At 41.0% G+C, this 16,309-nt stretch overlaps 1 protein-coding gene across 2 annotated transcripts; it reads right to left on the bottom strand.

Annotated features, from left to right (window-relative positions):
- Nucleotides 1-311: 311 nt before the first annotated feature.
- MCOLN3 (mucolipin TRP cation channel 3) lies at nucleotides 312-15,325 on the bottom strand. 2 transcript variants are annotated; one of them, XM_042873531.1, is made up of 13 exons: nucleotides 15,079-15,325; nucleotides 13,688-13,855; nucleotides 10,176-10,329; nucleotides 9,633-9,717; nucleotides 9,456-9,552; nucleotides 8,762-8,861; nucleotides 6,766-6,878; nucleotides 6,536-6,685; nucleotides 4,951-5,052; nucleotides 4,717-4,839; nucleotides 3,936-4,142; nucleotides 3,417-3,546; nucleotides 312-1,560 (listed from the first exon to the last, which is right to left on the bottom strand). In XM_042873531.1, exons 1-13 carry the CDS (start codon nucleotides 15,304-15,306, stop codon nucleotides 1,541-1,543), a joined length of 1,677 nt encoding a protein of 558 aa, XP_042729465.1. In that variant the 5' UTR covers nucleotides 15,307-15,325; the 3' UTR covers nucleotides 312-1,540. The 2 variants fall into 2 exon arrangements, with proteins under 2 accessions (XP_042729465.1, XP_042729466.1); XM_042873532.1 differs by lacking the exon at nucleotides 312-1,560 and adding an exon at nucleotides 1,785-2,405.
- Between the last annotated feature and the right edge of the window lie 984 nt (nucleotides 15,326-16,309).

Below are 16,309 nucleotides of genomic sequence, written 5' to 3'. Positions count from 1 at the left end.
AGTCCAGGACCTGAAGCAGCTGTCAGAGAAGTTTCAGCACAAAAGCACCTGTAGTGCAAGGCTTTGCACTCACTTACTGCTTCCCATGGCACCCTGCACAGCTGTTAACAAGAGCCAGGGGAGACCAGCTCCTCACTGTGGCACCCAAGAAGGAGCCTGGCTCCAGGCAGTGCACATCTGCATGCTATATGTCCTGCTTCAGAAATTACATAATGTACAATCGTATATATTGTTCATTTTTAATCTTATATACTAGCCTGGCAAAATACTTACTCTTGAAATGACCACCCATACACACAGTAGTTATCGGAACTGCAGGTGTTTATTGTAGTGCATTTGCAGTAGGTAAACATCCAGACAAAAGGTGTTTAGTGTGCACTGTGTTGGTGTGCAGCATACAGAATTTCACTGCATGATTTCACACACACTTACAGGATTGTTGCTTAAAATGCAGGTTATCTAAAATATGCTTTCCTTTGTCTTTCTATTCTTCTCCTATAGTGAAGAGACTATAGGAAATAAGGCATCCATTGCACTGTACCACAATGAGCAAACTATATAAACTAAGTTGACAAAACTGAACTTGTGTAAGATCTAATGTTCTAGACAGCCACAGACAGTACCAGGTCATACAGCATGGTAGGAAACATCAGTTTCTAATGTGTGGTGAGATGACTCTCAGAGTCTATGTCTTTACCTTAGTCCAGGTTTATAGACTGGTACACTAAAGGAAGTTCTCTACTTAAAAATAAATACTTTAAAAGTTCTTCTGCCTGACTATTCCTTAAAAAATGTAAGGTCAGCACACTGCTCAGCAGAATGCTGTAAGGGACCCTTGGCTGGGGCTGGATGTGGGACATCCACATCTCTTCACTCACCTCACCCCTCCAACTTCATTTCCAGCCTTTCATGTCCTCACCTCTCTGAGAGGAGACTGCCATGTTCCTCACATGGTGCTTCTCCTCATACAAATGTTTGGTTGATACTCAGAACCATATTTGAATGGCTTGTACATCAACCCACTGTACTGTCTCCAGAAACAAGTTTCACCAAATGTCATAGATTTAATTTTTTTTTTCTTGAGTATTACAGATATAGAAAACTGCTTGAGGGCACCAGACTGCTTTAATTCACTCAATGCATGAGAGAGAATGCCTTTAGTACTGAGGGCTAGCTTGATGCTCAAAGTCACTGTTGCCTGATACTATTTCTTTGTGTTGAAAGTTACTGCCTTCCTAGTCTACCCATTTAGTCTAGCCAAGTCTGAACACAGACAGCTTGTTAATGCCCTTTGCAGTCTAGAAAATTTTAACTGAGGAAACAAATAGAACAAAGCTAAAAAACAAACAAACCTGAGCTAGAAGTGAGAGCGCCTGACCAGAAAGGCTGCAAGTATATCACAAGCTTTTGCCACAGGTTTACACTGGTTTTGGGGAAAAGCATTTAGACTTAGGGTGTAAGATTTTCCACCAGCTCTAAACTACCCACTTCCTGCAACGTGCGCTGCTTCAGAGCCTCCATGGTATGCTCCCACAGACCATCAGATATGTTCACTAGGACCTGTGCAGGAGAAGGGGAAAAAAACGTCAGGTGCACACACCAAAATAATAGTTAAATTGTACAGGAAGCCTTGAAAATGCATCTGAACTATCTAATTAGGTATCTGGTGGTATGAAACTACCATTAACCATCTTAAAACATTTTTAACATGTGAAAGACTTTGGAGGAGCCCCATGTGTATTGCAGGGCCACATGACTATTGAAGGAACAGAAGCTGTATCACCTTTACCACTTGAGATACTTGTTTGTTCCCACAGGTCGTTGTTTCAAAGTAAAGCCAGAAGGACACAAAACTGAGCTGAAGGAGCAACGTCCACTAATTCTAGGCAACCGCAAAGTCAGTCCGTGGTCTAGCTTCCAAGGACAGAATAATGCTACTTCCAGATATAAGCAGTTTGGAGCACTGATGTGCATAGCATGAGGAACACAGAAAGATCACATTTGCCACCAAAATAAAATAATTAAATGATCAGTTAGGAAATAAGGGTCCAAAGCCAGGTACTTTGATGCCTGCAGCTCCATTTGCATCCAGGGCTTTGTGGGCTACCCAGTCCTCCTGAAGAACAAATTGCTTGAGAGCAATCAGGTTTTAACTTTCAAATGCTTTTCTAGAGTCCTGATCCCTGCCTCGTGTTGTTTCTTGCCTGACCACACGGAGAGGTGTGACAGAAAAGGAAATATTAACATCAGCACCCTTTACCCAGGAGCAAGAAGGCCTGCTCCACTTCATCCTACGCTTTCATCCCAAGTAAGGCAACTGGTCGGAACAAGGGCTCTCAGCTCTAGGCAGTGTTGCTGCAGGATCTGCTCTGTCCTGGCTCCAAAACGTGCTCTCATCTCCTCTCCTTCATAGATACATGACAATTAACAACACATCACACTCAGAAAAGCCCATAACAAGGAGATGCAAATGTCTTGGATCTTTTTAGGAAGCTGCAAGTGTTTAAGGCTCCCACACCAAGGGGCCCTTCTGCAAGCAAGGCTCAGAGCTGCAGCCAGCTGGGTTAAATATAAACCACATATCCTGCAATTGGTAGTTCCGAAGAAACAAAGTGTTAAGTAACTGAAGCATTACGCTCTCCATAGTGGAAGTTAGGCAGTCCTTCTCTAAGAGCTGTGATAATGATACTTAAGCTGTGTGCCATTTTAAAGTCTTTTCAAGCTGATTTTTTTCCAAAAGTTTCTGGCCTGCTACCATCTAAATTTGCAAACCTCTGGGTAAAGTATAATTAAAAAGTGGATAAGAGAACACAGAATGAGTTCAGCAAGTCCCGACTGTTGGTACAGAAAGAATTAATATTTGCACATGACACATACAGGGTTCCCAAGTTACTGTGTGTATTTACAAGGGCTGCTCTGAAAGTAATGCCTCCTGTTTTATTATGTTGGCCCACAATGTCAGTTGGATGTTGGCGGGATGACAGTAATAGTTGAACCCTCCCACCAATATGCTGTTACATTTTGTTTCTGTGTGATAGATGGCAGCAGAGGGCAACTGACATGGAAGCCTGTACGAAGCAAATGTGTGTCACTGAAATCCTCCATGTGGAAAAAAATGGCACCCACTGACATTCCTTGATGCTTGCTGAATGTTTATGGGGAGCAAACAGCAGGTGTGAGCACAGTGAGGCAGTGGGTGGTGTGTTTTAGCAGTGGCAACAGTGACAGACTTTTCACTCCAGTGTTTCATTATAAAGCATTCATTATTGAGTAAATAGTTTCTTATTATTGCAGTGTTTTATTTTTTTCCTTGCCCCCCCAAATCAAGTATGCTTCATAAACACTGCTCCAGGGATATTCTGTGGTGTGTTGCATTCGCGTATATATTAATGTATAATTTTAACATAGGCACTTACCATTACAACAGCAGAAGAGAGATATAGAACTTTCCTCTTCTAATCTGTACCTTCCAGAGTTTGGTAAGTCTTTGCACTGTGATATAAATCTCTGAAGTTCTGTCTCTGGAAAGCCATCTTGTTGGTAGTGCTAAAAATTGATAGTTAGTTAAACCTTTAACAAGGCTAAAGCACAGAATAGCCTAAAGCAATACAATAAGAACATAAAATAAGACTTGCCTCCCCTGACCACTTTTCAGGTATTATTCAAGCATGAAATTAGAAGATTCAGAGAACTGAATATGAAATTTCTACTTTTCAGTTGATAATAAGCATCCGTTAGCAGAGGAACTCAGATAGGCTTATAAGAAAACCAAAGTAAAAATCTCTTGCAATCACTCCATGCCCTCAAAAATAGCTTTTATATTCGTTCATAAAACTGGCTTGCTGAGCAAGCCGAAATATCAAGGGGGATGAGAGTCTGGGTAGCACCAATCTTGTCTTTTTTATTGCAAATAAATTTTAAGAGTTCATGCTTACCTTGATAGTTTCATACGTATCCGTAATGAGTGCAATGAAGAGACTTAGCACCATGTAGATGAACAGACTGATGAAGGAGTAGAGGTAGATTCTACTGAATAACCAAACCAAGTAACTTTTCTGCTGCATTTTTGCAAAAGTGGCAAACATGTCATCTCCGTTTATCAACGAAAAGAGGCATTCAGAAACCACATTCAGAGAACGGAACTGGAAAAAGACAAGGACATCCACAGTTGACACTTTATTTGGGGCCCCAGACTGTATATAGCCTGGAGGAGATAGATACATGGCTGTGGACTGGCTCCTCTGAACGTTTTGTACACCCAGAGCATGACAACACGTAGTGCTAACCGGAATGCACTTATGGAACGAGCAGTTGGTCCCTCCTATACACAGAAGCAATCAATACATTCTTTTGTAAACTCTTCCTATTTGTAAGCCAATTTCACCTTAAAAAAGGATAATATCTCCAAAGCTTTAGTCTGATAACAGTGTTCTGTGAGATCAAAATGGTTTCTCAAAATACCACGCAGGACTCCCACCATATGACTGAAAGTCACAGCAGCTTCCACTCCTGACTCAGAGCTTTCACAACCAGAGGGAAGTCTGACCATGTTGTGACAGTCAGGCTACCCAAACAGTAGCATCATGTTGAAGATGAATGATTTTTGTATTAAGGGAAGTCTTGACATGGAAACTTAGAGGATAACAGCAGTAAACTCTTATTTATTTAGAATCTATTCTATTATTCACATTGTATTTTTAATCTTGAGCATGTTACCTTCACATGGTATGGCCCCAGTACAATCCATCCACAGAAACAATAGCCTAGATAGATCATAGCAGCACAGCAGCAGAACCTCATGACGTTGGGTAATGCTGCTCGCAGTGTTAGAATGAGAAGCTGCAGAAAGCAATGCAAACATTAAGAATTCAACCAGGCATTTCTTCGTGTTGTCTTATAGCAGCAAACAGAATAAATACCAACAGCATGAAGATCTCAGGAGATCCTTACATTATACTTCTGAAAGAAACCTAGGTAGCGAATGACTCCAAGCCACACGAGCATAGTGGATGTTCCTAGGAGTATGCTACAAACGTCATAACTTGTCAGACTCTAAAGGAAAAAAAAAGGAAAAAAAAAGAATCAGGTATTATAACAAATGACAGGTTTTAAATTGCAACTCTCATTACTACAAAGATCTAATACGAAACTTTGTTTTCCTTAAAAAGCTCTCCCATTAGAAATTAGTTTGGGGCAATATGTTGTAGAGAGCAGAAGTGTCGCCAAAAAAATAAGGGAACTTTCAAAGTGTTACTCATTCCACGTGCCTTTAAAAATTACTGTTGATGAACCAGATTCTCACCACGAGCTAAGCGTTATTTGCTAACAGCACAGCTGGACTGCAGCTGCAGATGCAGACAAGCCCTCTCAATGCAAAACTCATCAGGTCCTGCTGCGTGGCCCTGAAAACACCTCCTGCTGTTCCCAGACCTGCAGACACTGCTGCTGCAATCTGCTGCAACTGCAACCGCAGATTCCCCATACCAGCTTGGGAATCTCTCTGCCACATCCCAACTTTGAGTGTAAACCTGATTTTAGAACTACAGAGCAAAAACAGCTCTTCCAGGATGTAGATAAAGCTTTATATATTTATTTTATATACATATATAATATATATAATATATATATTTTGAAGTGTCAGCAGAGTTCAGGTAAATACTAAGGAGGATTTTGCTATGTAGCAAAGGCCTGTGAGGTATAGAAAGTTGTCAAGGAGAAGAATAATTAGCTTTTAATTAGTTCTGACCAGAGCTTCATGTATATTTTATCAGCACTTAGCTGGGTTTTTTCCATCTATACATACTGGTCCACTTTCATCCAAGTTACCCTACACTTTGAATTGAGGCTCTTTTCCAAAATGCTCACATCTGGACGGCTGACTTGAATAAAAAGCGTTCACTCCTTTCCATGAGAGAATGGACCTCTTCTGAGTGAGCATGGACCTCTCTCATCTTAGCTCCTTTCTACATCTAAGTTTACAGCTCCTAAAGTAAGACAGAGCAATGTGTGATAATCAAGCAGTCACCAGATTGATTTCAGCTCTGTCCTTTCATCACTGCCGTCCAAAGTCTGTTGTGTTGCAATGCTATGCTTCAAAGTCTGATACAGATTCAGTAAAAAAAACAGCATGATCTGAATACTAGAGTGCTTCAGTGTAACATATTGCAACTTTTGTTGCCCAACATTTCATATTTATTTATTTTCTGTAGTTAGTTTATTTTAGAAATTGAAGGCTAAACCAGGCTGTGGCTGAGTGTTAGGTACATGCTGGAAACCATAAGCTAGGAATGCAAAAAAGTGATGCTTAAGAAGAAAATCTCTATGCCAGTTAAGCACTTGAAAGGAGCAAAGAGAAATAGAACTATAATATATAGGGATATTTGGGAACAATACACTTGAGTTATAATTCCAGACAAGAGAATAGGGTTTTGAAATTTTTGCCAGTTGGAATCGAGTACAGCCAGCCTAGAGACCTCAGAGATTTAAACCTAGGTGAGACAGAAATTGCTTCCACCTAGCAGTGTAAGTATCTTACCTTGGCCTGTATCTCCATTTTGAGAGTTGATCCAGTGATAGTCAGGACATCACTAACCATAATGAGGATATACCAGCCATTGACAAATTCCATCTGATCATTGTAAGATACTTCTTTCTTGTAATAATATAGGAAAAAACTTACAAATTCCTGGGGGAAAGGAAAAGAGGGAAAAGTTCATTAGACTAATGCAAAACACAAAGACTTTCCAAAGGAAGAGTCATACCCACTCTTTGGAGCCGAATTCCTTTGACCACTGATCGCGTGCAAAGGATCAGCGAACTCAGACAGATGACTATGACAAAAGCATCAAAAATCATCATGTAATGCGTATTCTTCTGTACTGCAGAAACAAAAACATACATGTTTATATATATAATCATGCATTTATATATAATCAGATGCATTTCATCTTGAGTATTGAAGTATGAATCAGTTTTTGATGTTTGCTATGTTTATCCTTACATTTTTCCCACAAAAGCTTGTCTGACATTTTCAAGAGACACACAAGTATATCTGCACTGCCAATACCTATCCAGCTAATTTGGAAAGGTTGACACCATCTTAAAAATGTCATATATCAAAGTGTGAACACTGCAGAATGGGAGGTAGGACTTGTCTATTTTGCAAGCACTAGAATGGCCCTTTGAGCCAAACATTTGTATAAAAAAACAATCTCAAGAATTCTACAATATGTATCTTCTCTTCCAGAACAGAATTTGACTATCAGTTGGCTCTTCTGTCCTTAGTTTGCACTACTACTCAGATAGCTATGACCAACACTAAGCTAGACATGATCTCTCCATATCTTTTTTTACTAAAAATAACATTCTTGATCATTTACAGACAATTTTTGCACCAAAAAACTACTGGTAGACATCTTTTTCCTTTTTATCCTTATCGTATAGCAGAATCTAGATGGAGTTAGTATGAGGATTTGATTTTTAATTCTAAAAGAATTCCTACATTTTAGAAAAAAAACTTAAGAAAATTAATGCTAAGGATGAAAGAATGGGCAGCAGCAAGTCTCCAAAACGGGGTGCTGATACACTAGCAGACATCACAGAGATACCAACTACCCAGAAAAAGCCCACCTTCTTTTTGTTTAGAAGTCTCTGGCACGTGTACTGGTGCCAAACAAGATGGTTCTGCAGGTTGTTCTGCATGGTTCAGAATAGCAGCATTTGACATCACTGCCTTCATATTTTTGTTTGGCTTTCAAAAAATAGTACAGAGTACTTCAAGAGATGATACTGAAAACTGTCAGAGAGGCAATCTACATCAATGTCAAATGCAGATTATTATAGAGGCCTGCTATCAAACCCTTATCCTGCTGCACCAGTAATCTCTTAGAGGTAGCATGCCATCTGGTGTACATTTATAACACGGCATCTAACAAAGCCAGCTGATGGTTTAGCAGATTGTATGTTTGCTTAAACAGCACGTTTCGTCCTCTGTGATGCATTTCGTTGAATTCATAAAATTAATTCCAGCTAGAATCTTAAAAAAACAACTCTCCTTTTCTTAATACCAGCTGTTGACGAGGGAATTTCCTAATGCAGGTACAGCAACAAAATAGAAAAATAGACTTCTTTCATCATAAATAAATAAATAAAAGCCCCAATGAAAAACAAGTGGAATTTAAAATCCTGCAAAGCTTCTGGTGTTCAAAGAGATTAATTTACAAAGATCTCTGGCAAAGTGTTGTCTGGAGATAATAGCTCCCAACAAAGGGTGCTCCTATTATCTACTATTTAAGATAGATATTCAACCATGCTGCACATCTCAGTTAGACTCAGATACACACTAAAGTATGTTTAAGCAGCAATCAGGAGTATTTCTAGCTCTTTCATTCTAGCAGCCCTTCCTAGCAGCACAACAGTGCTTCCTTATCTGCCTGCTGTTAAGTCCTGAAATAAGAGTGAATCAGGTTCAACTTTCCACCACTATCGCATGTCCTTCCGTTGCCTGGTGCTAGAGCAATGCTTCACAGCCTGCTGTAAACAGTAAACAGCTTAAGCTCAACAACCAAAACCAGAATGATGAAAACATTTTGGTGCAACAGTATCGATGGTACAAGGTTTCATGGTTGTTTAAGAACAATTCTTCCCAAAAAACAAACAAACAAACAGGATTTGGAGTGTACCTATTAGACAGTGTATGTCAACAGTGCCTCATCTTTAAATAAAGGTTAACTAGCAAGAAAGTTTAAGTTGTATCACTTACTTGATCCAGAAACATGCCAGTCTTTACATTCCCTGATCTCTATTTCATTGTCTAGACTGATTTTGATTCTTCCACTGTGGGCTTTATTATCAAACAATATCTGTAGTAACAAAAAATTAATTAAAAGTGACTGTTAAAACATTATATATTTAGTATATTGTACTGCTAAGTTTGCACAATAATTCAGAATAATTCTTCTCAGGCAGAAGTTATGAAAGCTGCTTATGATTAAAGTAATTCCTGTTTATTCAAGTCAAGTCTTGACAAAATGAAAAACAAGTCTGGTATTACTTGATTAAGTAAATACCAAAATACAGGTGGAATTCTTTTATGTACAGCCCCACATCCCCATGGTCTGAAAAATAAAAACGCACCACATTCCTAGAAACATCTCTCTAAGGAGAAGAGGTTCATGTTCTTCCCATACTTCAGTGGGATTAGATTACAAAACTGTAAACTGAACTGTAAACTGAACAAGCACCTGAGGACTGTATCACATGTGCCCAAACCTACAGTAACACTTGAGAGTAGTTTACAGGGTACTAATTCATGGCAGAGTAATCCAGACTCCACTGAGGACACTGAATGGTGCCCAGCACTCCTCAGAAAACATCTGCACTGACTGCATATAGTAAATAAGCATGAATGGTTTCTCATTTTTGAACTGAAAGACACAGGGGAGACATCAGTGTACCGTCAGGGTGAAATCGTAACAGTCAGGGAGCTCATGGTGACGAACGGTCTGGAGGTTGATTGCCTTCAGATTGAACATGAGTTGCACTGCCACTAGCCTGGAACAGGGTCTCGCATTAGTTTTTTGCAAAGAAAATGCACAAAAACATCAATGCAGGAGGTATTTACTCCTTCTTACCTGTGAAAATCCAGAGTGAAATTCAAATTGTGCTTTCCCACTGTTCTGTTGTCTAAAGACATCAATGGCTCAATGTAGAAGCAGTCTGCAATGGATAAGTACTCACAATAATATCTCGGAGGTTATCACGCTCTTTAACTGTAATCTGCCCTTCCCACTCCCAACGCTGTGAAGTGCAGTTGTCTAGAGCAGTAAAGATAGCATACTTAAGTGATGAGTCACTTTGGAGTCTCGGTTACAAATACGTTGGCTTTCTGAACATCAGCCAAGTTATTCAGCATGAATTCACCGGGAAGGCGCCTGAAATCAGCCTTGTACAGTCATAGTGCTAACAGCATCACTGTTTGTGCAGTAGATATAAAGGACTGTTTCCCTGAAAGGAAGGTTAGTTACACAGTCATTTTCTTACCAGTTTTGGCTAGTAATAAGTTCAGTACAGATCATTTGATACAACTATAAAATACTGGATGTTCACTAAGAATGTATCTTCAAGTGTAGGGTCCCTCCTCCCAAAGAAATAATACAACAGATTAGATTCATCACCAGTCACAATCTCTGGGTCAATATCAAAGGTGTCATTTCCAGGACAGATGGCTCCTTGCTTGTAGAACTGTTGACATACAGCCAGAGCTGTCTCTTCTGCTCCTTTCTTCTCATAAGCATGGTTTCCAACAGAAATGTTGGGCAACTGTAAGTACTAAAGTTCAGAACAAAGAGATTAACAAAGTTAGATGGCACCAGAACTACCGATCTCTTGGGAAACAAACTAACAAACACAAAGATAACTAGAGTTTAGATTTATGCCATAACCTTTCTTTTTAGTTAAAAGATCATCTGAAGAACTTAGAAATGTTCGTCACACTACAGCTGAGTCTTCATATACTTTAAAGCATGGGTGTACAACCTGTTGGCTCTCCTGGGCTGCACAGAATAAAGAGGAATTGTCTAGGACTGCATTTACAAAGGTCAATCCAAAAGTAATGCCTCTTAATTATTTCCAAACTACAACTGATACAAAGAGCATAATAATACTATGGAATAGAGCACATTCTCAGCTACAAAACACTCTCTTTCAGCACGGTCACCACTATTAGCTGTGCATTTTCACCAGCAATGAGAAGGAGGCCACATGCCATACCCAGACAAATCTGTGCCAGTGGAGGTGATCTACTGTTCCTTTTGCCACTGCTGAAATGCATCACCCACCACCTCACTGTGCTCACATCCACTGTTTGGTCTCCATATGTGTTCAGTGTGTGACATTTTTTTATAGACTCCTTAGAGTTGGAAGGGACCTTTAAAGGTCATCTAGTCCAAATCCCCTACAATGAACAGGAACATGCACAGCTAGATCAGGCTGCCCAGAGCTTGATCCAAACTCACATTGAAAGTCTTGAGTGATGAGGCATCAACCACATCTCTAGACAGTTTGTTGCAGTGCCTCACTACCCTTACTGTAAAAGACTTTTTCCTCACATCTAACCTAAATCTACCCTCTCTGAGCTTGAAGCCATTTCCCCTTGTTCTACCACCACAGACCCTGCTAAAGAGTCTGTCCCTTTCTTTTCTATAGCTTCCCTTTAGATACTGAAAGGCCACTATCAGGTCATATGGCAGCCTTCTCTTCTCCAGGCTGAACAGCTCCAGCTCTCTTACCTGTCCTTCTAGGAGAGGTGTTCCATCTCTGGGATTATTTTGTGGCCTTCTTCTGGATGCACTTCAACAGGTTCATGTCTCTCCTGTACTGAGGACTCCACATCTGAAGGCAATACTCCAGGAAAGGCCTCAGCAATACAGATCAGAGGGAACGATTGCCACCCTCACACTGCTGGCCATGCTTCTTTTGATACAGCCCAGGATGTGGTTGGCTTTTTGGGCTGCAAAGCACATTGCTGGCTGATGTCTACCTTTCCATCCACCAGTACCCCTATATTTGTTCTGTCAGGGCTGCAATTTCCCTTTCATCTCTAGCTTGTATTAGTAGTGAGGGTTGCCCCGATCCAGGGGCAAGATCTTGCATTTTTCTACATGGAGGAATTAAATAACACAGCTTTCTTTCATACACACTTCCATGCCAGACACCATGCTGTCAGACTGCCCCTCTGCTGCCATTTGCCACACTGCAACCACACATAATGGGATAGTGGTGGGAAGGTTCAGCTTTACTGCCACCCCACTAAAATTTGTCCCTGACACTGTGGGCCAACATAATAAAACAGGAAGCATTACTTGCAGAGGAGCACCCACAAAATATATACTATAGTTTATGTATATAAGTAAAGCAATAAAAATACAGAACTAGCAGGACATTTGACCTTGTTCTTGTGAAACTAACACAACAGTCCGTTTTGATGGAAGTGGTTGCAATTCTTAGTGAGTTCTAAAGGTCTTCAGTAAAGATTTTTGATGAAATTTTACTCCTGTACTTCATCCTTGAGCACAGTTGTTCACAAATGTACACACTGCAGAAAGCAATGACATAGATAAGGTGTGACTGTGAAGTGAGGAGTATTTCTCTCTGGTGAGAGAGGACTTATAAAATCTGGTAGAGAGACATGATCAGACTTTTGATTGCAATTCTGTACATTCTATTTGAAAATTCACGTGTAATATGTTTACGTTGACTGAAAATGGAGTCGCAAATAAGCAAAATCTGTATAATTTTTGCAATCTTGAAGCTCTCCTTATGACCCAGTTTTAGCCCAGAGGGAGTTAATACTGCACTGGTGTTCAGTTGGAGCTGAGTGATGGTTCTGCAGAGTGGTGGCTCTGCCATGATAGTGTGGGACAGGGGCTGGCCGAAGTGCCAGCTGTGCCTGGCTGCATGCTGCCCAAGGGCCACGAGTTGGACACATCACTTTAAGGTATTTGACAAAAGCAAAAAGTGTAGGATTTGAGTCTAAATGCCTTTTTGCTGTGTGTTATTTTTCTTCTTGTAATCCTTGTAGAAAATGTAATTCAATATTTGCAAAGCACTCTGGCTAAAATCCAAACAGCTCATTGAGAACAAAATCTATTGATCAGCTCCAGGGATGTCTGCACAAGTCCATTGCTCTGGCAACGAGAGACAGACTGTTTCTTTTGCTGAAAAAACAGCAGATTTCTCCACTGGTTCATTCAAAAAATGGCTTTACCTGAAGTAAAGCCATATCCAGATGTGGAGTCCTCAGTACAGGAGAAACATGGGCCTGTTGAAGTGCATACAGAAGAAGGCCACAAAACTAATTTAGCAACTAATATAGCAACACTTTTTATCTTAACGACTTATGAGGTCTGAGTCATTTCAGGCTTTTCCTAGTCTTTCACTCCTGTTCCATTTAACTCCATGTTACTTTAATGCCGCTAAGGAAATATGCCTCCCACAGCAAGAAAAAGTACGTTGACTGTGGATGGGGACTGAAAGTTCACTGCAAGCACTGAAGTGCAACTATGTTTGAGCAAGTGCCTCTGACACTTGCCTTTTACAGAAGACTCAAAGTCACGGATGTGCCAAAGAGCCATTTCTCTTCAGAGCCTGTCTGGTGACCAGCACATTGTGTGCAGCATTTACTCTGGTAGGCTTGGCTACAGGTTTGTTTGTTTGTTTTTTCCCCTCTCTCCAAAAACTGTAATTGAATCCATTAGGAGAAAAAAAAGAAGGAAAAAAAAAAAAAAGTGGGAGGTCTACAGCCTCGTGTTTAAGAAAATCCAGCAGGGTAGTCTGCCATTCAATAAAAAATCTTAAATACTCAGCAATCCCAATTTGTTATCTCAACATAAAGTCCTGTAAACAGCACAGGAAAAGCAGTGTCTGCAACCTCATCTTCTCATGAAAAGTAAGTCTCCAGGACAGCATTAACTCAAAATGTGTTACTTCTTGTATATCACATTACAATTTTCATTCAATAGATGGGACACAGCCTTTCCCTCTACCAACTACATAAGCAAGTCAGTATTCCAGTATCAAGCAACAGGCACATGCATTCAATCTCAGACACAGTCCAGAATGAAAGAGGAAGAAGGTGCACCCAGGTAAAGAGCGTGTATATTGCATTCATTGCAGTGACAATCCTTACCTGATTGATGGCAAAGAATATTTGGTCATAGACATCTGTCTGTGTGTATACTGCATAGGTATCATCCATTCTGTCCATGTACCCTTTCAAGAAGAGATGTTTGAATGCAATAGTGTTCTCTTCTTTGAAGGCAACCACCATTTGATTGCTCAATCCAAAAAGTACCAGCTGAAAAAGACATTTATATTTCCTATTCAAAGACAAATTGGGCTTCTGCACTAATAGACAAATTCTGTCCTAAAACATCTAGTTACCCTCATCACGCTGGTAAACACGGCACTAACATGCAGGCTATTCCATTTCAGAGCTGGTCAAAAGAAAGCTTTAAGGAAACAATGGTTCCTTCAACAGGATGACCAGCTTCCTGGCTAAGGACTTGCATTTTCACAAAGAAAAGGATACTATCTCAAATTCAATCTACCCATATATTGTTACATGTCTTTGTTACTTCAGCCTGACACTAATATAATTTGCCTTAGGAAACTTAAGTATTTCTCAGAGAAAAAGGTGGGACAAGACATAACCAGACCTCATTTTGAAGTTCTGACTCCAGTGCAGAAAAAGGCAAATTGAGGACAACTCAAAAACAAACAAACACAAACAAGCAAACAAACAAACCAAATGTCTTTCTCTCAGGTTTGAGTAAAAGGTGCCTTGACAGCAACAGATGAAAATGGCGCTTTAACAGGATAACTTCAGAGTCATCACATACTGCAACAGCTCATGAAGTTGGCATAAAACCCTGCTAGCTGCTATTCGGGCTGGGAAAGTTTCCCAGAAGAATGTGCTCTATTGTTTGCAGGAGCTCACAGTTCTCTTCAGTGCCTATTGTTTCACAACCAGTGTCTGTCAGTATTGTGAAGAAACTCATCAGAGGTAAGTCTGAACCAGTAGTCTACGGATCAGCTTTATGGCCACAGGGCAAACTGGATATTTAGTTTTTGATAAGGATAACTCAGCAAAGACACTAAAGCAGTCTGTGGGCAAGCTGGGTGTTGAAGACACACGGGAATGCACTAGCAAATCAATAGCACAAAGATTTAATTACCTACTGGCAGATTTTATCTGAAAAGTCCAGATCTTATTTAGATTCTTTTGCCGTAAAATTTTATTTCTAATTGTAGAATGGGACAGATAACAACCAGAGGGGAAAGGGAGAAAAAAGAAATCCTTAAAGATGGTTTCTTTCATCTCCACTCTCAGGAAATCTTTTTCAGTCAGTAGTTTGAGAAGTATGTCATCCAGGATCCTGAGATCTATGCTACATCTATGTGATCAAGACAGTTCTGCAGTCTGTCCTTCAGTCTACACGCTGGCCAAGGAAAAGCCTTTGTCATCTGCACCCCTCATTTGAATTCATTGGATCGAGTCCCTGCTTACGCAGTACTCACCTGAATGGTAACCATTGCTATTTTGAGCAGTTGAATCCCAAGTTTCCAAGGTTTTCTGCCCCGGGCCCAGAATTTTTCACATGGGTTCATGAAAAAGAACTTCAGCTTCCTCCTGAGCTGGTCTTCTGCCAGCAGCTCCTGTGGCAGTGACAGGTGTTGTCTGTAGCTGCAGATCCCTTCCTCATCCAGAGCGCTGCAGCTGCTTACAGCCACTTCAGGAGTCTCCATTGCTGAAACAACAAACGTCTGTGGCGGTTGGAAAACATGCAAGCATTAATACAGCAGCATTAGATCAGCCTGCGCTGACAACCTGGGCCCCAGAGCTGTTTGTCTTCTGTGAAGGTACCCACATGTCACACTGAGCTGAAGAGCTAACTCCTAACGCACACGATCTGGAGGCAGAACCCATACAGGTAACTTAACATTCAATTACAAATGGAATTTCTGTCCGTTTGGAATGATGCAGTCACTTATGGAAAACCTCTCCCCCTCTCGTTCCCCAACACCAGCACCACATATGCAGGACATTGTGACTCACTTCCTCCTGTCCAGAAGAGCACTAAAGCCTCTCTGCAGTGCTCTGGACATGTATCTCTTCCTGGAGCTGGTGTTCCCCAGTTACCCATCAGCTGTCCAGTACCCAAAAGAAATGCAGTTTTCAAGACAAACAGTGCTTTTCTCAGACGTCACTGATAGCATCATTCTTCACTGAAAGCAGAGCCCCAGTGTGCCAAGTGCAATTCAGATACATTACCTGAGCCACTAACTGGCACTTAGCACCACTATATTGATTGTTACATCCATAAAAGCCTGAACGCAAACCACTGGTGATCATGAACCTGGCAGTACGACCGAAGGTAATGGTAAGCATCACGAGGAGCTCAGCTGTCAGGTGGCAACAAGTTCGGACCCGGCGGTCAGACACCGCCAGCAGGGATGGGGACAGGCCCTGCTCCGGTTTCCCAAGGCTGCACCGCCCGAGGGATGCAACGCAGCGGGGATGCCAGGCACCTTTCTCTCAGCATATCGGGCACCAAAATGCTCTGCCACCGCCGCGCTGCTGTCAGTGCATGCGCCTGATAACAAGAAAAGTACTTCTTGACCTCACGGTATCAGCTGCAGAAGACACTCAAGACAAACGCAACGCACGTTTTCCAGCCAGCCTGCACGCTGAGACAACGCGGGCTCCGACCCCAGGGGATATCGCCGCACACAGCCCGTCCTCTCCTTG

Source organism: Lagopus leucura, unplaced genomic scaffold, assembly GCF_019238085.1.
Source record: "Lagopus leucura isolate 7727_CA_CO unplaced genomic scaffold, USGS_WTPT01 Super-Scaffold_100009, whole genome shotgun sequence".
Classification (NCBI taxonomy): domain Eukaryota; kingdom Metazoa; phylum Chordata; class Aves; order Galliformes; family Phasianidae; genus Lagopus; species Lagopus leucura.
Note: the sequence above shows the minus strand (reverse complement) of the source record. Positions and strands in the feature narration are given on the sequence as shown.

Excerpts from the sequence above, each read along its gene's own strand:
- MCOLN3 (XM_042873532.1), bottom strand. The coding sequence starts at position 15,306 with ATGGAGACTCCTGAAGTGGCTGTAAGCAGCTGCAGCGCTCTGGATGAG. Across the intron at positions 9,718-10,175 it reads TGACCCAGAGATTGTGACTG|ACTGCTTCTACATTGAGCCA; the intron begins GTGATGAATCTA and ends TATCCATTGCAG. Across the intron at positions 9,553-9,632 it reads TTCACTCTGGATTTTCACAG|GCTAGTGGCAGTGCAACTCA; the intron begins GTAAGAAGGAGT and ends ACCCTGTTCCAG.